General features: G+C 50.6%; 10 protein-coding genes across 10 annotated transcripts; 6 read left to right on the forward strand and 4 right to left on the reverse strand.

The window, feature by feature from the left end:
* Window positions 1-300: 300 nt before the first annotated feature.
* Window positions 301-2,468, forward strand: N7443_002727 (uncharacterized protein; the record flags this gene model as incomplete). The annotated part of the gene is made up of 11 exons (XM_056882783.1): window positions 301-823; window positions 874-971; window positions 1,041-1,156; window positions 1,213-1,284; window positions 1,341-1,454; window positions 1,503-1,770; window positions 1,822-1,843; window positions 1,894-1,991; window positions 2,047-2,111; window positions 2,169-2,204; window positions 2,255-2,468. The coding sequence occupies 11 exons, from the start codon at window positions 301-303 to the stop codon at window positions 2,466-2,468; spliced, it is 1,626 nt and encodes a 541-aa protein (XP_056744624.1).
* A 327-nt stretch (window positions 2,469-2,795) lies between these two features.
* Window positions 2,796-5,571, forward strand: N7443_002728 (uncharacterized protein; the record flags this gene model as incomplete). The annotated part of the gene is made up of 12 exons (XM_056882784.1): window positions 2,796-2,883; window positions 2,934-2,963; window positions 3,066-3,165; window positions 3,220-3,669; window positions 3,730-3,745; window positions 3,805-3,916; window positions 3,967-4,324; window positions 4,385-4,508; window positions 4,573-4,742; window positions 4,792-4,811; window positions 4,861-4,984; window positions 5,040-5,571. The coding sequence occupies 12 exons, from the start codon at window positions 2,796-2,798 to the stop codon at window positions 5,569-5,571; spliced, it is 2,124 nt and encodes a 707-aa protein (XP_056744625.1).
* Window positions 5,572-5,774: 203 nt separating this feature from the next.
* Window positions 5,775-6,940, reverse strand: N7443_002729 (uncharacterized protein; the record flags this gene model as incomplete). The annotated part of the gene is made up of 4 exons (XM_056882785.1): window positions 5,775-5,805; window positions 5,858-6,486; window positions 6,541-6,677; window positions 6,835-6,940. 4 exons carry the CDS (start codon window positions 6,938-6,940, stop codon window positions 5,775-5,777), a joined length of 903 nt encoding a protein of 300 aa, XP_056744626.1.
* Window positions 6,941-7,157: 217 nt separating this feature from the next.
* Window positions 7,158-10,174, forward strand: N7443_002730 (translation initiation factor 2; the record flags this gene model as incomplete). Its single annotated transcript, XM_056882786.1, has 3 exons — window positions 7,158-7,181; window positions 7,231-9,964; window positions 10,023-10,174. 3 exons carry the CDS (start codon window positions 7,158-7,160, stop codon window positions 10,172-10,174), a joined length of 2,910 nt encoding a protein of 969 aa, XP_056744627.1.
* A 488-nt stretch (window positions 10,175-10,662) lies between these two features.
* On the reverse strand, window positions 10,663-11,525 carry N7443_002731 (HNH endonuclease; the record flags this gene model as incomplete). The annotated part of the gene is made up of 2 exons (XM_056882787.1): window positions 10,663-11,241; window positions 11,328-11,525. The coding sequence occupies 2 exons, from the start codon at window positions 11,523-11,525 to the stop codon at window positions 10,663-10,665; spliced, it is 777 nt and encodes a 258-aa protein (XP_056744628.1).
* Window positions 11,526-11,697: 172 nt separating this feature from the next.
* On the forward strand, window positions 11,698-12,456 carry N7443_002732 (haloacid dehalogenase, type II; the record flags this gene model as incomplete). Its single annotated transcript, XM_056882788.1, has 2 exons — window positions 11,698-11,860; window positions 11,909-12,456. The coding sequence occupies 2 exons, from the start codon at window positions 11,698-11,700 to the stop codon at window positions 12,454-12,456; spliced, it is 711 nt and encodes a 236-aa protein (XP_056744629.1).
* A 332-nt stretch (window positions 12,457-12,788) lies between these two features.
* Window positions 12,789-13,689, forward strand: N7443_002733 (EI24 domain-containing protein; the record flags this gene model as incomplete). Its single annotated transcript, XM_056882789.1, has 3 exons — window positions 12,789-12,836; window positions 12,892-13,469; window positions 13,518-13,689. 3 exons carry the CDS (start codon window positions 12,789-12,791, stop codon window positions 13,687-13,689), a joined length of 798 nt encoding a protein of 265 aa, XP_056744630.1.
* Window positions 13,690-14,383: 694 nt separating this feature from the next.
* N7443_002734 (uncharacterized protein) lies at window positions 14,384-16,572 on the forward strand (the record flags this gene model as incomplete). The annotated part of the gene is made up of 3 exons (XM_056882790.1): window positions 14,384-14,447; window positions 14,490-16,138; window positions 16,192-16,572. The coding sequence occupies 3 exons, from the start codon at window positions 14,384-14,386 to the stop codon at window positions 16,570-16,572; spliced, it is 2,094 nt and encodes a 697-aa protein (XP_056744631.1).
* An 804-nt stretch (window positions 16,573-17,376) lies between these two features.
* N7443_002735 (uncharacterized protein) lies at window positions 17,377-19,059 on the reverse strand (the record flags this gene model as incomplete). Its single annotated transcript, XM_056882791.1, has 1 exon — window positions 17,377-19,059. The coding sequence occupies one exon, from the start codon at window positions 19,057-19,059 to the stop codon at window positions 17,377-17,379; it is 1,683 nt and encodes a 560-aa protein (XP_056744632.1).
* A 943-nt stretch (window positions 19,060-20,002) lies between these two features.
* On the reverse strand, window positions 20,003-22,343 carry N7443_002736 (neutral/alkaline ceramidase; the record flags this gene model as incomplete). Its single annotated transcript, XM_056882792.1, has 2 exons — window positions 20,003-22,073; window positions 22,132-22,343. 2 exons carry the CDS (start codon window positions 22,341-22,343, stop codon window positions 20,003-20,005), a joined length of 2,283 nt encoding a protein of 760 aa, XP_056744633.1.
* Between the last annotated feature and the right edge of the window lie 280 nt (window positions 22,344-22,623).

The following is a 22,623-nucleotide window of genomic DNA, read 5'->3' on the forward strand; positions in this document are numbered from 1 at the left end:
ACGGAAGTTGTCCGTCCGACAACAATTGCCGTGCTGGTCCTGGTCGGGTGACCATACGGATGAATGGCACGGGAATCATATGGGAATGAGAATGACGCGTAACAACAAAGTTCAAACGCCGTGCAGCATTAGTTCGGCAGTCGACGGCCTTCGTCCGGGAAGATAAACGTGCCTTCCCCACGGGGTTCTGCGAGCCCTATTTCCAAGTGTATGCAGTTCGACGATCTTCTTTGACTCCTCTTTCTCATTCATCTTGACCATCTCTTTCAACATCTTCGGTTTATACTTGCGACGTGAGCTATGTCCCAGGCTGAGAATTCCCAGCCAAAGGATCAGTTGGAGCATGTCGAGTCTATCGGGGTCGAGCAGCCTCAGGCCCCTGACGTCGCGGCCAACCCGGTCCCCAAGGGGGATCAGGCTATTCAACTGATCGAAATTGCAGGAGGTTCGATAACCTTGACCCCCGAGAACAATAAACGGGTGCTTCGCAAGATCGACCTGCGTCTACTACCTATTCTGCTGTCCATTTACTTCCTTCAACAGCTCGACAAATCCACTCTATCTTATGCCTCCGTATTTGGCCTGGTTGAAAAAGCTCATCTACATGGATCGATGTACTCCTGGCTGGGCTCAGTGGTGTACGTGGCCCAGTTGGTCTTCCAACCCTTGGTTGCCTATCTTTTGGTGAGAGTGCCCCTTGGAAAGTTTATGGCAGTGTCCGTTCTTCTTTGGGGCATTGCTCTGTCCTGTATGACGGCGGCGGAGACATTTGCAGGATTGATGGTGTGCCGATTGTTCCTTGGTATCTTTGAGGCTGGAATCGGTGAGTCGTCTCCTATCGCGAATGAAAGCAGTCTCTGACAAACGACCTAGCCCCGGCTTTCATCGCAGTCACCCAGATTTGGTATCGTCGTCGCGAACAGCCCGTCCGACTCGGCTCGTGGTATGCGATGAATGGAGTTGTCAATATGGTGAGAGATCTCTTCGGGCGGATATGCTGGCCAGCGAATGACAGTATCTAACATACGCATCCTCGACAGTTTGGAAGCTTGATCACCTACGGCCTGGGTCACATTAAGTCGTCCATCCTCGAGCCTTACCAGATCATCTTCCTCTTCTTCGGTCTGATCACTGTTGGCATTTCCGGTGCCGTTCTGTAAGACATTGTCTTGTAGCCTTCCCCTTTTCAACATACTAAAACGCCTTGAATAGTGTCTTCATGCCAGACTCGCCGATTACTGCCAAATTCCTGGATGATGAGGATAAACTCGTTGCCATTGAAAGGTACCTTATTCTCCCATTCGATTCAAGAAGGGTCCCGATTCATAATAGATCTGCAGACTTCGCATGAACCAGCAGGGCATTGAAAGCCACGAGTGGAAATGGGAACACGTGAAGGAAGCATGTCTGGACCTGAAGTCCTGGCTATGGTTTTCATTGATGGTCTCAATTTCGTAAGTGCGACCACTTCTGCCATACTACCGTCGCTGACAAGGACGCAGTATCCCTAGCGGTGGTATTACTACTTTCGGACCCTTGATTGTCGAGTCTTTCGGGTTCAGCTCTCTGAATACTATCCTCCTCAATGTGCCCTTTGGCGTCGTCCAACTCATTGCCACCATGGGTGGTGCCTGGTTGGCCACTGCTTTAGGTAAAAAGGCTCCTGTGTTGGCCCTCCTTTGCATCCCTCCCATCGCAGGTTGTATTATGCTGCTGAAGATCCCCCATGACGATGCTCATAAAGGACCTCTGCTTGTTGGATATTACATTGTAAGTAAGATTTCAACCCTAATCTGTACGCTTGCTAATCATTCGGTTCAGATCTCCGTCTATCCCGGCATTAGTGCGTATTCGTCCTATACTCGAGCTTGATACAATACTGACTACTTCAAGCGCCATTGATTTACTCATGGTCTGCTGGAAATACCGCAGGAGAGACAAAGAAGAAGGTGACAACTGGTATTCTTCTTGTTGGACAATGTGTCGGTAATGTATGGAGCCAACTTTTCTCCAAAATTACTATAGAAATCACTCACATATCGGTAGATCATTGGACCAACTCTATACACTACCGAAGAGAAGCCTCTCTATCGCCGTGGTCTTACCGCCGAGTAAGCGCACACTTCTATCACCCCTTGGCACTGGGTCACCAACTAACTACTTGATAGCCTTGCCCTTTTCTGCGTCTTGGTGGCTCTCATCGGGTAAGCCCTCCAATTCGGCATCGTTTTTCCCTTTCTAACACTTCCTCTAGCTTGAATGCGGCATATCTCTTTTTCCTCAATAAGAAACACGAGAAGCAGCGTGTTGCCATGGGCAAAGAAGCCAAAATTGTGGACTACTCGATGCATGCCGTGGGCGCCATTATTGAAGACAAAGAAGGCCTTCCCGTGCAGCAGGTTGTTCAAGACAATGCATTTAAGGACCTGACGGATATGAAGAACGAGGATTTTGTTTACGTATACTAGACCAGTTAACCCACCCGCGCTCAAGAAGTGCAACATCTTGGATAGTCCATCTTACGATCATGAATTCAATGCATTGAGCTTTCGCCCAATTTAACGTACAATTCCCCCATTCCCGTTTCTCGATACTGAGTCCTCTCAAGTGGGCCCATTCGGTCTCTTCCAATCCGCGTTAACAATACGGTAGTTGAGATCCGGGGTTACCAATACCCGGCTCGGAGGAATAGCCGAACCCCGACCCCGCATTTTCCTTCTTTCAAACATCTGGGGTTTATCGGATTCTCTCGACGCGCATTGCAAAGGCCGATCAAGGCATTTTCGGAGGAAGTCATGGACGCCGACGAATCCTTGCATGTTATACCCGCGCCACTCGGGAAAAAGCGCATCCCGGTACGTTTGAGCGGCACTCGGGGTTCTGGTTAGTTTCCGATGGATTTCTGGCTAACATCGGCGCTTTCCCTGTTATAGAAAGCTTGCAGTGCATGTCGGCTCTCAAAGGTGAGTTGTTGAATTGCTGGTTAGTGCGTGGGGCGGGGGCTGAGGTGGTTGCAGGTTAGATGCGATGAGGAGAGACCGTGTGGAAGGTAAGACATACACGAGTATGCATTGGCAAGGTACTGATTCAAAACTTGATATACAGATGCCAGAAGCTTGAGAAACAATGCGTCTTCTTCGAGATTCCTAAAGATCCAGTGGCAGAGTACGAGAATGAAATACATCTCACGGTCATCATACAACACTAACAAGGTCTTAGGAGAATCGAAGGCGTCGAGTCTGAGGTTCAACATCTCAGAGTACAATTAGATGAGATACGACAGCTACTAGAACAAAGCCGTGCACACTCAGCAATTGATTCCCGGCAGACTACGCCCCCGCAACAGCACTGGGAGTATCAACAGCAAGCTCGTCGCGGGAGTGCCTGCACTTCATCATATTCCCACCACGCTCCTCCACAGGAGAATGCTGTTACTCTTACTATTGTGGAGTCCAACGGGTATGTGAATGGACAGGAGTACCAAAGATCCTTGCCGGAGCTATCTCCGAATGGCGTTTCGGGGCAGTCAGCGTACGAGCCATCTCATGCCGATAATTCGCGATCTCTCAAACGAAAACGCTCTTGTTTTGAGATTCGAGGGGAGACCGTTGCGGACTTCATTGATAAAGGGCTGATAACCCCAGAATGCGCGTATTCCTGCTTCAATACGTAAGTTATTGCTACACCCTTGGTCAAACGCACACCATAGCTAATTGAAGCTGATTCCAGGTTCTTTCAAGGCTGCGTAAGGTCTATCTCAATCATCCTGACTCGGCATTATACTAACATTTCTATAACATGCAGGATAGATATATCCCGATATTCGACCCTGAACACGACACATTTGACTCGATACGATCTCGGAGCAGTATTTTGCTTAATGCCATCTGTACTATTGGCTGCATGGTTGAAACAAGTAAGTATATCCCGCTTCCACTGTCAATCGATATCTCTCTTTGCCGTCAGGTCACACATTCTCACTACTTGCACCAGGAACTGGCGGTCCAATGTCTGACATGCTCCACGCAGAGCTAAAAAAATGGATCAACGTCATAATCCAGAATAAAGCATTAAATTGTCTTGAATCAGTTCAAGCAATGCTCGTTGTTGCTTGCTACTCAGCTGACCGTCTGCTCATTCTATCATTTGCTACTCGAATGGCTCTCGACCTCGGTTTGCATGAAGCTTTTGAAGAGGTCACCGAGCGACTAGCGATGAAAAATGATGGGGACATATACAGCGGTCCCGATCATGTTTTTGAAAGAGAACGTGTCTTGATGAGAAAGTCGAGAACTTGGTTTGGACTTTTGGTTTTGGAGCATATGTAATGATTTTCCAAAGTCTCGTTTTGGTGTCATGGCACTGACCTGATGTGAAACCGCAGATTCCGTGTCGATGGAGGGAAACCACCTGGTATACGGTTGATAGGTAATTCTCGAAGGTGTCGGATCTTGTTGAGCCATCCGTCATCGACAATTTTGGATCTGCGTCTCTTTTCTCAGGTTGAGGTATGTAATACGTGAGTTCCTGATAGAGATCGTTTACATGAGATGCTGAAGATTTTACGAACAGCTTAACATCCTTAGGGGTAAGAATAATCTTTTTTCTTGGCGCCGAGAATGTCGACCTAACACATTCTCAGCAACAATCAATGATACGTTGGTTGTGGGAACAAATTTGGACAGACTTGCGATAACCGACTTTGTCCACGAGATGAAGATTGATCTTGATCTCTGGTTCGAGTAGGTGTTCCATCCCAAGCGCTGACGGCGCATACTGAAATATTTCTAGTGACTGGCTACGCATAATTGGTAATTCTCCAGCTACGATGTGCTTGATTTCATTGCTTATACATAACAGAGGGATCCATCTCGGCACAAAAAGAGAAACCGTATTTACTCGTTGCGCTACGGGTTCAAAAATGCTGGGCAGAAATGATGCTCAACTGTAAAGCCCTCCGAACAATGGGCGTTGAGAACGTTGCGTACGTACTCTAGAGTCTGCCCTTATGTTTGGAGCTAATGACCATCTCATTTTAGCGCCATGTCATCCACCGAGCGGAACATTCTGCTTGCTGCTAAAGCCAGTGCACGCCGACATCTCCGTATAATTACCGTTGAGCCTGATTTCTACCTGGCCAAGCTGAAATACGCAATGGACTTTGTATGGGCCAAATGCGCCTTTTCGTTCCTGCTGCTTCTGAAGCTCTCAAGGCTTCTACCTGAGCGGGATAAAGAACATCAAGAGCTCCTAGAGCATGGGAATCGGCTTGTAGATGAACTGAGCAAGGCTGGTTCGAATACAAACCAGTCTAGAGCCGGTAATATTTATCTCCAGATCCTGAAGGTCAGTATCGAGAAGTACGGTCGTGCGTTACAAGAGTCCCAGCAGCCCAGCACTGGCGGATCGACAGCCACATCGCCATTCTGGGAATTATTCGATGCGCAGGCCGATTTACAATGGTTCGTGCCGGAGCAATTCGTTTCAGAGTGGGATTTTCCCGGTCTGAATCTATTCTACTTCCCCACTGCATGGCAGGACTTCTTTGGCGACTTTTCCCTGGCAATGTGAAATATATCACTATAACGATGATAAATGTTGAATATCATGAATTGGAAAAAATCTATCCTGTCGTAGGTACAGACATGTATGTATAACTTCTAGAATCCTGTTACAAATTTTGTGCAATTCCCAACCGTGTCACTGGCCCGGGTGCTGGATATCATAAAGTCCTAAAGAAAGAAAGCTCGTCACATATATCGCGAACAAGAAGTCTATCCCAAGGCTTTCATGGCAAGCTCGACACTGCGAGGGATTAGCAACCATCCATAAATATAAATGGGCAGTGGACACATACACGACGAAAGTACCGGCAGAGACAGGCATAGCTCTGAGCAAGGTAGGACCAATACCCTTCCAGAAGCCACCAAAGCCCTCCGCGGCGTAGACCTTCTTGAAGCAGTCACGCATACTGTTGTACTTCATGTTCTCGCCGAAGCCATCAGTCTGCATCTTACTCTTGACAACATCGAACGGGTAGCTAGTAATCCAAAGGGCCTCACCGGCCAGACCACCATATGTAGCGACCTTGAGAGCGGAGATATCGTCACGCTTGATATTGTTGCGCTTAGCATCCTGGTTCATCATGTACTCAAAGGCCATGAACCACGATCCGTAAGCGGTAGCCTCACGCAGAATGGTAACAGCCTGGCCTCGGAAGACACCATTCAAGAAGCCCTGATGGGCGGACAGCTTCTTAACGCAGTCAATGGGGCCAGAGTAGAGGCGGCCGGCGCCGTGCGGCTGCGCCTGCAGACGGATACGCACGTGCTCGATCGGGTTCGACAGCACCGAGTTGGTGACACCGGCGAACGAACCAGCCATGAAATACTGTGTGTAAGAGAGGGCCGAATCGGCATACTTCTTCTTGTTCAGCTCCTCGAGGCGACGACGCGCCTCGTGGAATGCGCCGAACTGAACACTCACCTGCCGCGGGTATTAGAGGGGCATTGGCATAGAATTGGTCGCATTGAGACTTACGCAGGCACCGATACCAATCAAAGGAGTCAGAGTTCCCTTGTAGAAAGCAAGAGGACCCTCCTTCTTGAAGATCTGAGTAGCGCCATCTAGGGCACTCTTGTACTGGCTGGTGGTCTGCAAGCGGACCTTGACGATATCTGCGGGGTTTAGTTAGAGGTGCGTCATTGGATATGTACAATGATTTTCACAAACCAAAAGGTTGACCTAGACGAGCATTAGCCATTTGTTACATGAATTGGAACATATAGGACGCTGGGAACAAAGCAATGGCCATGTCCCGCACAGCGCACATACCCAGAAGAACCTGAGCGATACCACCCGCAGCGCCCGCAGCCAAATCCTTGACGGTGCGCAAGGGATCGGTGGGCTTCTCCAGATCTTCCCAGGGTTGAGGCTCCATGACTGCAATTGGACTAGAGTAGATGACAAGACGAGGCTTCTCCAGACTCCAGACTTTATACCAGGGTCAACCTTATCGCAGATGGCGCCATTCGAGCTCTGATTCGCACGTTGCGCCGACGGGAAACGCTTGCCCTCGGGAAACATTACGTAAGCGCAAGACGGCTGTCGCGAAAAGTCGCTGACAATCAACAGTGGAGCTTGAGGTCTACTGCAGAATGCATCGGCGAGCTGTATTAAGGGTACGTGTCGAGCAACCTCTCTTCCGCATTACGCGCTGACTCTTTCTAGCTCTCGCGCCGAGTTGATTTATCAACGACTCCATCCTCGTCGAACCGAACATGTACTCGGACCTTTCAATCATCCGCGATCCGGCTCAATGAGTCTGGAAACGACAATGGTGAGGGCGCCGCTCCCAAGCCTATGACCCCCAAGTTCGGAGGCTTTGGGAACCGATGGGCGAGCAAACAGGCACCCAAGCCTACCGGTCTAAGTGCTGCGGAGCAAGCACTGCGTGATTCCATCGTCGAAAGGAATAAACCGCCTCCTACGCCAGAACCTACGAAACGACCTGAATCGAGACAACGAGTCCCAGGAACAGACCAATACATCGGTGGATCTCGCAATGAGCACGGTCACGTTGGTCTTCGGCCAAGGCAGCGCACGATTACGACAGATGAGAAATCGGATCAGGACAAATCCCAAGGCAAAAGAAATTGGAGATGTCCCGTGTGCGCCACGCGCGTTTTCAAGAAGTTTGATGCGTGTCCATCCTGTAATGCGCCCAAACCGGCATTTACGGCTGCACTGAAGGGTCCCCCGAAGGCCAAGGCCCAAAAGGACAAACAGTTCAAGCATGATTGGAGCTGCCCTGGGTGCAAGAATAATGTGTTTTCGTGGAAGACAGAGTGCCCGGCCTGTGGTCATCAAAAGCCTGATGGTTTACCATGGCGCCCGGCCATGAATGAGAAGCGGGGAGCGAATAAATACCAAGATTTGGGTCGATCGATACTGGTCGACCATGAGCAGGAGAGCCGCGGTGGTGCCCGACAGGATGACCGAGGAGGCGAGGATGTGGAAGCAAAGGAGAAGGAAAAGAAGAAGGCACAAAAGGCAGAGAAAGAAAAGAAGACTGAGAAGCAGGAGGATCTAAAGGATCAATGGACCTGGGATATGTCTGCCCTAGAGAAGATGGGATCCATGGAGACTGAGCCACAAGCCGGAATCCAGAAGAAGTCGAAGCGTCGTGACGATCGCAAGGGACGTCAATCTGATTCGCAGGACGCTGACTTCGATGTCGAAGACCGCAACCGCCGTCGTGACGATCGGAAGCGCAAGAAGAAGGATAAGGGTTCTAGGAAGGTAGAAGCGGCACCTCCTGCACCGCTCTATCTCCCTGAGTTTATCAGCGTCAGCAACCTGGCCGACGTGATCGGTGTTCGGCCAGCGAACTTCGTCTCGCGCATGGAAGACATGGGCTTCGAGGATGTTCATTATGACCATGTGCTGGATGCGGAGACCGCCGGTCTGGTGGCAGCCGAATTCAACTACGAGGCTATCTTTGACGATGGAACAGCAGACCTGACGGCGGCACCGCCGCCAGAGGATGCATCCGATTTGCCCACTCGTCCGCCAGTTGTTACCATCATGGGTCACGTTGATCATGGCAAAACCACCATTTTGGATTGGCTGCGCAAGTCATCTGTAGCAGCCGGCGAGCACGGTGGTATTACTCAACATATTGGTGCCTTCTCCGTGCCAATGCCTTCTGGCAAGATGATTACTTTCTTGGATACTCCTGGTCACTCCGCTTTCTTGGAAATGCGCCGTCGTGGAGCCGATGTCACCGATATTGTGGTCCTTGTAGTGGCAGCTGACGACAGTGTCAAGCCACAGACTATTGAAGCTATCAAGCATGCCACACAAGCCAATGTCCCTGTCATTGTTGCCATGAGCAAGATCGACAAGGAGGGTTGCAACCCGGACAAGGTCAAGCAGGACCTCTCTGTTCACGGTGTTCATGTGGAAGACTACGGCGGTGATGTTCAGGCAATTGGCGTGAGCGGCAAGACCGGAGCAGGAATGATTGAGCTCGAAGAGGCCATTGGAGCGCTTTCGGAGATGCTTGACCATCGCGCTGACACCGAGTGCAATGCCGAGGGATGGGTCCTCGAGGCCTCAACCAAGAGCTACGGTCGAGTTGCATCAGCCCTTATCCGCCGCGGTACCTTGCGGCCAGGTGATATTATTGTTGCTGGAACTACCTGGGCTCGTGTGCGTACTCTGCGCAACGAGGCTGGCGTGGCCATCAGCGAAGCTACACCAGGCATGCCAGTCGAGATCGATGGCTGGAGGGATCAACCAGCTGCAGGTACTGAAATTCTGCAGGCGCCCACCGAACAAAGGGCCAAAGAAGCCGTGGACTACCGTTTGGAGCGCTCTGAAACCGTGAAGATGGGCGAGGACATGGCCGCCATCAACGAAGCACGTCTCGAGAAACGCAGACTCGAGAAGACGGATGAAGAGGCTGACGTCTCAGAACCGACCGGTCCGAAGCCTGTCAACTTTATCATCAAGGCCGATGTCGACGGTTCTGCTGAGGCTGTGCTGAACTCGATCGCCGCCATCGGTACCAATGAAGTGTATGCGAATGTTCTTCGTTCGAGTGTCGGCCCCATCAGCGAGTTCGACATTGAACATGCGGCTAGTGCTAACGGTCTCGTCATCTCGTTCAACATGCCCATTGATCCCAACATGTCACGCATCGCCGAGTCGGAGGGAGTGAAGATCATGGACCACAACATCATCTACAAGCTCATCGATGAGGTCAAAGCTGTTCTCAGCGAGCAGCTCCCACCTACAATCACTCAGCGTGTTACCGGTGAAGCCGAGGTGCAGCAAGTGTTTGAAATCACCGTCAAGGGACGTGAAAAGACTGCTATTGCCGGCTGTCGTGTTCGCAATGGTATGATGAACAAGACTCGCAAGGTCAGAGTGATCCGCGGCAATGAGACAATCTACGATGGTAAGAAACCCGCTCACAAGACACAATCCATATTTGGCCCATACTAACACGCTTCTAGGCACAATGTCTTCCCTCAAGAACGTCAAGAAGGACGTGACCGAAATGCGCAAAGACACCGAGTGCGGTATCGCCTTCGAAGGCTGGACCGAATTCGCAGTCGGCGACCACATCCAGTGCTACGAAGAGATCTCCGAGAAACGCTTCCTGTGAGCCACCAAAGCTCACCCTGCGGCATCCAAACCGCTGTATTTTTAGAATTGATTTCGGCGCTCTCGATCCCCTTTCTCTCCTAGTTTGTACCATACAATCTTCCATCATTTGACATAGTCTGCATCAGGGTCGTGGCGTTCAAATCTCGTTTCATGCAAAATTGGGGATGATGCGAGCATACACTGGATGTAATTATTTGCAATATCAATGTTCAATGTACAATAGAGAATCAATTCCTAAACACCATTTCATTGTCCAGCCTGGCCCAGAAGATAACCTAAGTAGGCTCATGCACTAGAATCTCAAGTTCTTCCTCGCTGTTTTCCCGAAATCTCACTCTCCTTCCTGTCTTCTTTTTGGACCTTATCCTAAGTTCTCGTTTCTATAACGAACACTTTTGTCACAGCCGCCTTCACAGAACGATCTGTACTATATTCTCGGCCCGGCAGAATGACCATGGATATTCTATAGCCACATATAAATCGGATCTACTTCGCCTTCCATCTCACCCTCCCAACCCACTTCGCCCAATCCTGCACATCCTCCCTCTCGCATATCCGATCAATAGTGAACCACTCCCTAGCAAGCTCCTCGTTACTCGCCATCCGATGCACGAAACTATGACATGCCCGACAAAGCCACGCAACGCTGTTCAACATCCATTCATCGTGCCATCCCTTCTTGATCACCTTCGCATGCACACCGCGCGGTATGAGATGGTGATATGATAGTGGGATCCAATCCCGCTCGCATATCTCGCATGCATCAGTACGTGTATTTGACCATGCTGGCGGCCCGCTCGTCACGCTAGTTACGTATTCTGTTAAAACGGGGGATATAAATTCGGGAAAGTCGTCTGCTGCAGGGAGAATGCCATAGACCGTTAGGGAATCTGTTACGTCGACTGGGATTATAATGCAGAGGGATTCGAGGGTGGTGCGGGGGAGCGGGGTGTCTGTTTCTGGTGGGATGTAGAGGGTTGCGAGGTTTGTGTTGTGTTGGATTGCGGCGTAGGAGAGGGTTTGGAGGTCTTCGGGGAAGGAGGTGAAGGTTTCGGAGGCGATGAACTACTTTTGCAGAGCTTGTTAGCTATTTTTGGTGTCTTGCGTCTTTCGGTGAAGGCTTTTCGGAAGTCAGAGTGGGCTGGATTTACATCGATGAACTCGGCCAACTCTTCCGGATCGGCTCGTGTGTATTTTGTGGCTATTTCCGAGCTAGTCGTCTCGTCTTTGCGTCCATTGCGCTTAGGCTTCTGTCGTCGTTTGACCGTCTTGGGTTTGTCCTCGGAACGGGCGACGATGGCACTCGAGAGACATTCTCTGAAGACGGTATAGTTTTCATCGGATGTCATTGAGGGGGCGTGCGTTTCATGGTTCCAGTAACGCACCCACTGTAGTTTGGAGTTGCAAGCTGGAAAAAAATTGGAGATTACCCCGCGTCGCCGAGGCCAACGGCAGATTGACATCATCCGCAATACACTTTCAACCAAAGCTTCAAGTCTCTTTCTAACTCATCCAACAATCATGGCGGACAAAACTGTTGTTGCATTTGACCTATACGGTACTTTATTGTCTACAGACTCCATTGTAAAGAAGCTGGAAAAGCTTGTTGGATCCAAAGCAGAGTCCATCTCGACGCTATGGAGACGATACCAGTTGGAGTATACATGGAGACTCAACAGCATGGGTAGGCTACACCGCATATACCGATTGTTCAGATCTAACAGCATATCAGGACGCTGGGAGACTTTTTATCATGTCACCCAGAACTCGCTGCTCCACGCCCTGGCGGAACACGGCGAGCAACTCAGTGCCGAGGACCAAGAAAGCGTGATGAAAGCCTATGACAGCCTGGCTACATTCGTCGATGTCCAGCCAGCTTTGAACCGAGTGGCAGCCACCAAAACCATCTATCCCGTAATATTCTCAAACGGGGATAGCAAGGCAATTCGCAGCTCGGTCAAAGACTCGGCAGGCTTGGCTACGCACTCGAGCATCTTCCATGACCTGATCTCTGTCGAGGACATCAAACGATACAAGCCATCGGTCGAAAGCTACAAGCACCTCGCCGAGAAAGTCGGCAAGCAGTCCTCGCAGATGAACGAGATGTGGCTCATAAGCGGGAACCCATTCGACATCGTCGGAGCGCGCAACGCTGGCATGAATGCCATCTGGGTTGACCGAGCCAACAAAGGCTGGCAAGATGCCGCCGTACCAACTCTACAGCCAACAGCAATTGTACACAGCCTGGAGCAGATCGTAGAGGAGATCCACCGAGCGTGATATAACCAAATGGAAAGAAAAGGGGGAATGTACCGCTGAAAATATTTCCCAACGCTCCACGTATCAAGAAGAGTTAGGGGTAAGCCAGCAAGAAATCAGTCTATCCTTCTCTTTCCCCTCGGAGAACCCATTAAATGTGGGTTCGCGAGTGAATAAAGAAGGAGTTCAGTTTATGTGAAGAAAAGAAAATCTGAGCGCGAAAATTTCGGTACAAGTAGCCAATGATGACTAATATACACGTGATCGTTATCGATAAGAGGTACCGGCGGGCGCCTTTTTACATTCCTGGACTTCGTTCGAGGTCCCTTTGCAGCTTCAGCCACCTCTCCAGCATGGCGTCTTTGGATCCTACTCGTGCAGCATGGCTGTATCCTCTCAAGGTATCAATGCGGGTCTACTTGGGTTCTCCCCGCTCAGTATACTGACCAACATTAGGGAATTCACTATTTCGCGACCCACCGGTTCCTCTGGCCGTTATTCAAGGCTCGCCTGCTCCCTATTGTCCTCGTCTCCAGCTTCGTATACTTCCTCCTCTTCTTCTTCACTTACCTGCCGCAAGTGGCCTTCCTGGCTATCTTCCAGGGAGCTGGGGCGTGGATCAACGGAGCTTTCTTAGTCCTCGGGGAGGGCGCCGCCATTGTTGCTGCCTTGTTTGAGGCCTTCTTCGTGGACGAGACGCTGGTGGATATATTCGATTCTGTTTTGGTAAATGAGGGCCAGGAAGAGCTTGTAACCGCCTCCCGAGTAATCTATCCCGAGGCCGGTGACTCCAGCAGCCGACTCGGCACCCCGACCACGAGCGCGGTCTACGCTCCATTTTCTCTTCGGCAGATTCTCGAATTCATCATTCTGCTACCGTTGAACTTTATTCCTGTTGCGGGTACACCGATGTTCCTAATTCTGACCGGTTACCGGGCGGGTCCGTTTCACCACTGGCGCTATTTCCAGCTACTGGATTTCACCAAACAAGAGAGGAAAGACAGTGTGGCTCGACGACAGCTGCAATATACGACGTGAGTGTTCACGATATACTTGTACAAGGGCTGTACTGACGATGACAGATTCGGGACGGTCGCCATGGTTCTTCAATTGATTCCCCCCTTCTCTATGTTATTCCTCATGACCACTGCCTCAGGTGCAGCCTTGTGGGCTGCAGATCTCCAGCGTAAGCGACAACTTGCAAACCAGCGACCCGACCGACTAGGTCATGGTTACCGCGACGATCCGGTATGATCCCATGGTTATGTGGTCATGAATATATGAAACAGCCGAGTGGTGGTCTTCCTTAAAATTGAATCCTACTTTCCACCCGATACATAAAAACGGGGCAAGCCCACTCCGAGTGCTGCCAACACCCAATCCCACGGCGCCGGGGCTCATTTTGACTTTGGAATTGCGCTTCCCCTTAGAATTACGTAGCTCACGTGACCATTGCCTCGGCGGGCTGCAACTTCCCCGTAGGCTTCGTTCCGCACTTGAATTGTTCTTAGCTAGGATCAGGGCACTCGAGTGCTTGGACTGTTTCGTCCGGAGATTCCACGTCAAGCGGTCTTTCAGTGCGACCGTCACCCAGCCCTGGATCTTTTGGATCACTTGGATCACTATCTCCGCCTTCGATCCAGACATTAGGCCTGCACTCAACCGTTAATTCCGGCAATCCGCGATTTAGGAAAAAGACACGAGATTCTTTGTTGGATCGGTCGCACGCTTTCCGGGTTGCAACAGAGCTGAGGAATATCTGCCAATAAGTTGCCCCTCGAATCCCACCCTAATCCCACCCGTTCTGCTGCCGTGTGGGTCAGTCAAGGGTCCCCCGCAGTCACTGGATGCATCAGACCCTTGCGCCAAGCAGCCTATACGTCTCTCTTGGCGAATATGCTTTGAGGGTTGAATGGTCGGTCAGTTCGACTGTCTCAAATACTTGCAAATGGATGCCAAAACGCGACTGCGCAAGGCATGTGATGCCTGTAGTATTCGCAAGGTGAAGGTTGGTTAGCCTCACGACTGCCATCTCCTGTACAAATGCTAATCAGAAGGGAAGTGTGATGTCAGTGGTCCACCTTGTCGATCTTGCGCTACGCTGGATATTCCGTGCACTTTTTCGAGACCAAGCAGGAGAAGAGGACCTCCAAATCGGCATGCTGAAAACTTGAAAAAGCAAAAGCTCGAAGCCCAGCCGGATAATTCACCGGCTAGCTTGCCTGAATATCCATTGCCGAGCACACCTCAGCCATATGCTGCTTCGATTCATTCGTCAACGACATTGTTTCCCGCTTCTGCGGAAGCCATATGTTCGTTGCACACGGTGCAGCTGCTCCTGGACGATTTCTTCATGTACATTCATCCCTTGGTTCCCGTTCCTCATGAACCTACTTTCCGCGCTGCCTTTGAACGCCGCGAGGATACCACTAGCGGCACTTTCTTAGCCCTCTTGGCTTCCATGATAGGGGTTCTCGTGGCCTCCTTTCCCCGGCGACCCAAATTACGGCTCAACACCGAGGCCGAACGTTCTGCGTTCCCGAACTCCATAGCATTGGTAAAACGTTGCCACGATGTTGCCATCCAAGCCCGAGGCATTGGGTATCTTGACCGCAACGCGACAGTTTACGATGCAGCCACGAGCTATTTCTTAGGGCTATGTTCCGGCTACATCTACAGTATGCGCCGATGCCGTGTCTATCTGGCGGAATGTCGCACTATGATTCAGGTATATGACATGTGTCGTTCTCCTACAAATCTTCCCTCTGCACCCGGAATAAACGCCACGGGCCCAATGTCCCCAGCATCAGCAATGACGCATGATCAGCCGGCCCAGAATCTTACAGACAATACTACGGTAGATCTGATAACCCAGGAGTTGGGCCGTCGGCTATTCTATGTCACATTGGTTGGATATCAAACTCTGCATCAGATGGGTTCTTCCGATATCAGGGTTCAAATACCTCCGGAGACCCCAACTGATCGGTATCCACCGCTCCCACTCGAAATTGACGACGAGTTCCTCTTTTCCACCCATGTCAGCGCTCAGCCTGCAGATCGGGTATCACAACTTGTCGCCTTCAACGCAAATGTTCGGGTGTACAGCTCGAACAACGCCTTGTTAGCTTGGGATATTGCGTTTGGCAGTGGCCAGATCTTTGATTGGGAGCAACAGCGCTCTTGTTTGTGGGAATGCCTCCAAAAGGCAAAGTCTGCGCTTTCAAATGTCCCCGTCGAGCTGTCTCTCTTCCACCCCAAGCAAATCTCCCCCGCTGGACTGTCCGGGCTGAACGAGGACGGCTCGATATTCGACTACCCGCATGACCATATTCATCAGGAACGCCGCGCAATTCAGTATGAGATACAGAAGGCCAATATTTATGCCAGCCAACTCTGCACAAGGTCATACCTTGTTGAAAAATACTGGAATCTCTTTGAGACATTCACTAAATATGGTAATTCGGCGAAGTTATCCATCCCGACGCCTGCCACACCGCACATCAAACCTGAGCCGTCATCAGAGGCACCTGCTGAGCAAGTCTCGACGGCGGGCCCGAGTATCTCCTCACAGGCTCTGGCACACGTGCACACAGACTCCATTGGCCGCATGATGGCCGAGGAGCGCAAATTGGTTATCAAGGAGTTCTTCATCCTCCTGCGTACTGTCAACGAAGTAAACATGGAGCCCAACGGCGGCAGCATTGTAAGTCCTATTCCACAATCCTTATTCCAAACGACAAACTAATACCAAACCAGACAACCAAAATCCGTCAAGTAGCATCCACCCTTCTTAACGAAACAACAACAACCATCCCAACCGAAAACCCATTGGTCACCCCTCCAGCGGCAGTATCTAACCCGAGTCCGAACACCTCGAATCTCCACGTCCTTACATCCGCCGAAGCGGAATCCTACCTCCACGCCTTCATCGATACCCTGATCCGCCTCGAAGGCCATGCCTCCGCAACCACAGATCCGGGCAGCGGAACCGAGGGCATGAGTCCGCATGGAAACGGGCGCGCAATGAGCTACCTGAGTGATTATGAGCGTGACCAGGAGGAGCTGAGTCAGTGGGCTAGCTTGAAAGAGTACCAGCTGAAATTTGCTGATGTTGGGGGTTTCTTCTCCGAGTTGTAATTTAGCCTGTTTGACAAGGGTCAATATGTGCCGTGTAATATTAGCTTCACGTCACCTTCGAGCAGTGGTTGTAGCGGGATGAATAATTAGAAATCTAGACATAATTTCGGTATAGTTGGAAAGTGGTTTGATTTGAACTAGCCACAAGTTGAGATCGGCCAACGACCAACCATAACGGCATCAAATTCAAGAAGCACTGTGCGACTACCTACTCGAAAGACCTGACCTCTACTTAGATGAGACGGTCGTTCTCCTCTAGGATGCTAGGATGAATTTCAGACGCTAGTAGCCACTTCCAGTATTTGGAGGGCTCTCGTCTCTAATGGTTGGCCTAAAGAAAGCTCGACAGATAGGTGGAGAGCAGAACGCCGAACTACGACAATGTTACTTGCACCATATATCTTGGGCATGCAGCGTCGTACCACAGATTTGTCAATGGCCAGAGTCATAGGATCTTCGTCACCGTTTCCAGAATTCAAGAATGTGCCAAAGTCAAAACACTGTAGAATATCGTCCTCACTGTTGAAAATCTCGCCATCAAGGTCATGACTTTCAGACTCCGTTCGTTCTGGCCACCATACTTCTTCTCCATTGGGATGAAGGCCCTATTCCAAGAAAATCTGGACTACAGCATCATTTGACGGCATCTCAGCATTGCAATACACTCTACTGTAGATACGTATAACGGCATATAAAATGAATTACGGGTATTAGGTAGTTACAAGATAAGGAAACATGCACCTGTAGAAAGACAGAGATAAAAACAAACAAACATTCAAAAATGATGGAAAGAGTGCACAACACCTAAGACGTCGAGATTGTCATAGTAGCAGTCGTCGTCACGGTCTCGGTCTCAATGATTGTGATGAAATTGCTGGGTGTCACTGGAATCACGGATAATGCACCTGGTAAGGTCGAAGTAGAGCTCGAAATCGTAGTTGTCGGCGTCGGTGTGACTGTGATCGTGAGGCCGGGAATGGTCACAGTGACGCTCTCAATCGCTGTGTTGTGGATCGTGATTGTTTCCACGGTATCCTCGGTGGTTGTAGGTGTTGCGCTGGTGCTGGTGGATGACAAGGCCGGGGTGATGGTGACTATTGGGCCGGAAATTGTCACCGTCACTTTTATCGTCGATATGTCTTGCACAGTGACGGTTTCCGGCTCGTGGGTTGTGGTAGGTGCTAAGGGCGAGGTTGAAACTATGGAAGTAGAAGTGGGAGTAGTTTCGGACGGGTTTTCTGTTGTAATTGAAGTTGAGGTTGAGGTGGAGGTGCTTGTTTCGTGCGAAGTGATGGCCTCGAGAGAAGTAGATGTTGTTCTTAGAGAAGTAGTGGCCTCGACAGGAGAGAAAGTCGTGTGCTGCGAAGTGGTGGAGGTCTCAGGAGTAGAAGTCTTTGTAGAAGTGGGCAAAATTGTCTGTGTAGTGAGCGCAGACTCGCCACTTCCTGGTACCCAGACAATCACAGACCCTATAACTGTGTGCAGTTTTTCGGCATCTGAAACAGATTCTGTGGAAGTTGCCGTTGTAGCAGGCGATGTGATTAGAGTAGACGATGATGTCGTGGTGGGCATTATCGTAGTCGGAGTTACGGGTGCTGATGGGGTAGATTGACTTATGCTACTGCTCAAGCCGGAGATGAGACCGACGGCGCCAACAGGTAGGCTTGTTGCCGCTGCAGCTGACGGGCTGGCGGTACTTTCATACACTGGTGATGAGGAAGTACTCGCATGCGTCGACGCAGGCTCTTGGGACGAAGTAGAGGTTATATTCGTAGCATCTGATTGAGTCCCTATCGGAGTGGCACTCTGCGATGCCTGGACGCGTGTACTATATGTCGTCGTGCGACTCGATCGGAGAGGCCCAACGACTCCCATGGGGGAGGACTGAACAGACTTGCTAGACACGACTTCATGGCTAGAAGTTGTATAGCTAGGACTGGCTGAAGACGAGACTGGCAATTTGGCAGATGAACTGCTCGTTTTGGCCGTGGTGGAACTAGGTATTGGAGATGCAGAAGTCGGCACAGAGCCGCTAGTACTCTCATTAAAGAGTGTCCAAGTTGAAGGTAGTTCCGGTGTTTTTGATGTTTTTGACAGGCTCGGACTCGCAGTGACGGGTGCTGAAGAAGGGGTGACATCCTCTGGTGTAGGCGTTGTAGAAGATGCGTACACGACAAGGGGCATTGTCCGCCCATCGCCCTGTATAGAGGACGATTCATCGGCAGTCTGGGTAAATCCAACCGAAGATGGAGACGTAGAAGGCGTAGAAAATGTCTCCACCGACACTGAAGAAGAAAGCAGCCATGATGGCGTGACAGGAATGACAGTCAAGATTCCACCTGCTTCCTCCGCAGCAGGCGACGAAGCAATTCCGGTTGAAGCAGCGGCGGAGGCAGTGACTGGAGTCGAAACAAGAGAGCGGGCGATCGGACCAGCCGAGCAAGTCCACGCGAAAGCGAAAAGAACGAAATAGCGAGCGAAGAGCATATCTTCGGCCTAAGAAGCCTTGGGCTCAGCAACAAACGAGAGGACGAAGACCGCCAAGAAGATGAACGGAACGAGACGGAATAAAAAGCAGTGGGTCAATAGGAGATGTAAGCTACAGACTCAATAGATCACAAAGCAAGTATGCCAAAGGAGCCCATGGCAGTCGATATCTCGTAGTAGAAGTAGTCAATGATAGTATGGCTTGGCGAGCAGAGTAGGAACTGGAAGGAGAGAAGGAAAGGAAAGAAGGAAAGAAGGAAAGGAAAAGAATGGCTTAGTTTCGCACCAGAAAAAAGAATGAGGCAATCTAAGACGCGAAAGAAAACCAAGGAGATAAAATAAGGAAAGCATCTCGAGGGCAAAGTTCTAGGCCGGCATCTTAACATGAAGAATCAGGGTTAAGGTGGGTACCTAGTCCCTGGTGGAAGGTGCAAGATGAAAGAGCAGGCGCTTTCTGGGACGACGTTTCACTGTAAATAGAAAATGGAATATTGCAAATTGTAAATAGCAAACAATGGCAAATAAAAAGGCGCGTAGACAAAGAACCCCCGGTTCGGCGCTTAGCCCCGTCATTGGGCCCACCTCGTTATTCAGGGCGCGTACAGCCGGACCAGGAACATTCAACAATTGGCTCTAAATTGGCGGCCGTGACTGGTCGCGACCGGAGGTATGCAAAATCGGTTAGAGGGGATACCTTGGCAAAGGATCAAAAAGATGTCTAAAAGGGATGTCTGAGAAGAAGTGTCCAGAAAGATCTCGAGATAGAGCTGAAGAATTAAGTGTAGAAGCCCCTCTAGATTATCTTCTCGGGAGAGCTGGAGGCCTAGCTTGTCTTAACTTGCATTACCCTTCATGTACCAGACCCCAAGGCTTCCATTGACTCATTGCATTAACTAATGTATTCTTCTCGCCGGTCTGCTCTCTGCCTGGCTCCGAGGGATCTCTAGGTAGCCACTGTAAAGCTCGCTCCAATCCCCTCAAACGACGAGATCTGCCCTAGCGCATTCTTGGATTCCCCATAGTAGTGCAGTCGATATGTGCCACTCTGCACGGGTTTCGGATCATCCACACCATAGTAGTCATCTTCGATGTTCCATTGAATCGTGACTTCACTATATCCGAGAATGAAATGGGTTCGCTTCCAATTAAACACCAGATTCCAGTCGTGGTCGTTGCGTACAACTTCCCAATCACCAGTTTCAGCGTTCTTCATTTCCACCGCGGCATAGGTCGATTCCTGGCGGAGGTCATTGCGGGGGTTGGCGCCGACAAATGTTGTATTGACCGTGTCGCCTGGCTTGAAGGGCCCAGCGCCAGGGTTGGCAGTCACGTCTCCGTAGGATTTGCCGATGGGCGCTGAATCGTAGACAACTCCTGTAATGAAGCTGAGGGAATTATTCGTGTTGATTGGGGGGCTGGGACCGGCGGGGAGATCGGGTAGTTTGGCTATATCTGAGGCGCTTCCCAGGTACGGGAGATAGGTGAGGGTCAGGTTGATATAGGCTGCAAGCTCGTTTGGTCCATAGAGAGTAGATGCGCCCTCGTAGCGCTGGACGCTGTATTCTTCCTCAGTCGCGACATAGTGAGCGTAGCTGTTTGACGGTGCTCCCAGCACTACTTGGGGATCTGATATCCCGAGTTCTGTCGCTTGCTTCGCGATTGCCTCCTTCCAGCGTCTTCCAGACATTGTCGTGGCCTCAGAAGTCGATATGATAATAAATAGCTGCCCTACTCGGAGAACCTGAATATCAACGATGTCTGCAGCCCAGGCGTAGGGCTCGGTGAGGGTTCCTACATCCAGGAGGATGTCTTTGGCTCCTTGGCACTGCTGCTGTGCTTTACTGGGTTGATGGATAAATGCCCGTGCGACAAGCCATAGAGGGTTATTGGTAGATGGGCCCGTGGAATTCTGGGTAAAGTCGAACGCCCCGGGTCCATCTGTAGTCCCCGCTGCAAATGAATAGCCCAGTGCTGCTGGGCATGTCTTCAATATAGACCCATTGAACGGTGACGTGAAGGTGTAGCCGTTCATATCCTGGAAAACATGGAACGATCTGACATCACCAGTAAGAACAGGGGTGGATTCCATCTGCTCATAAAGCGTTTTAGCAGCGCTGTACTGGCGTTTACCGATCTCGAAACAACTCTTCGCTCCGTTGTCCTTCTCGCGGAAAAAGGGACCCCTGCCATGGCAGGCCTCGTTAGTACCCCCACAAGTACTGTCGGCATAGGTACACATCTTGTTGGACCCATCCTCACACCATGCACCCAGAATGTTCGGGCTTGTGTCTCCGACGTTGGCCTGCGAGAAGCCAATGACAACATCGTCGGCAAATCTTGCATCGCCTTTAACACTGCGCTCGAATAGGTAAGCGGCAACTCCCTTATTATCGCCAGTGACTAGGGTGTTATTGTTATACATGGAAGTGCCGTGTACGGGGAACCAGGTCAAAACAGCTGCAGTCTTGTTATCTGAATCGCGATCAAATCGCAAGAGGGTCAGCGTCTTGTCAACATTGGCCGAGTATCGAGCCTTTTCTTCCTCCGGGTTCTGGTCATATGAATAAGGGCTGCGGTTGGTATTGGCATCGTCAAGCTCGATAGATCCGGACGAGAGACGGCCTGGCGTCAAGTTTTCATGTGCGCGTTTAATAGATAGGATCGTGCCATCCACAATAGCCTGGTAGCTCTGCTTGTCAAACCCTTTAGTGGGGATTTGAGGCAGGAGATAATTCATCCAGGCTCCGGGGCCGGAATGAGAGTGAGTTCCTGTCAGCGCAAGGTTGTGCTCGCCATAGTGGGCATAATCGCCGCCTAGCGCCGAGAGTCCCTGCAGGACCCCATGTCTAACGGCAGTGTCGCCGGCAAGCGTGTCGAGAACAACATAGATGAAAGAGTCATCAGGCTTGTTAGGATTTGCAAAGATGAATGACCGAGCGTAGAGTCTCTGTCGCAAGCCTGTTCCCAGCTGGTCAAGAGTCGCGTATCCGTTAAAGTCAACCTCAACCACAGGCCTACAAACGCATGTTAATCGTGACCGACCATTTTGATTAGGGAATGTGAAGAACATACCCAGTTACATCCGCCTTGCCAGCCCCCACCAGGAAGAGGTCATTGCTCGTGGTCTTTGCTGCATTCGTTCGACTTTTCCACTGGTTGAAGCTCCTACTGAAGCTGGACGCAGGGATCTCGAAGCTGGTGTGCAGCGCAGCGAGCAGTTGCATGAACACCAACAAGGTCAAAGTGAGCACGCCAAGAGCTATGCCCAATCTAAGATTAGCCATGTTAGATCCGGGGGACGAATTGTAAAATCAGGGTAACAAGGAGACCTTGAGGCACGAGGCCCTGGGAGGTTGACGAGTTCTTAAAGCTCTGGCAGAGGGCTCATGACCGGAAAGTCAGGCATAGGTCTTGAAGATCGTTATCCTGGCTTGGTAGGGATTCAGCATTAACCGTGTCGGGCTGTCTTCACAAAGGTTGTATTGAATCTCTCTAAGCGACGTGTGATGGGAGAGGCACAGGGCACCGTGAACCCTGCAGGGCCAGGGATCGTCATGCACCAGC

Source organism: Penicillium atrosanguineum (genome assembly GCF_028827265.1).
Source record: "Penicillium atrosanguineum strain IBT 20685 chromosome Unknown utg000002l_segment0_segment0, whole genome shotgun sequence".
NCBI lineage: Eukaryota > Fungi > Ascomycota > Eurotiomycetes > Eurotiales > Aspergillaceae > Penicillium > Penicillium atrosanguineum.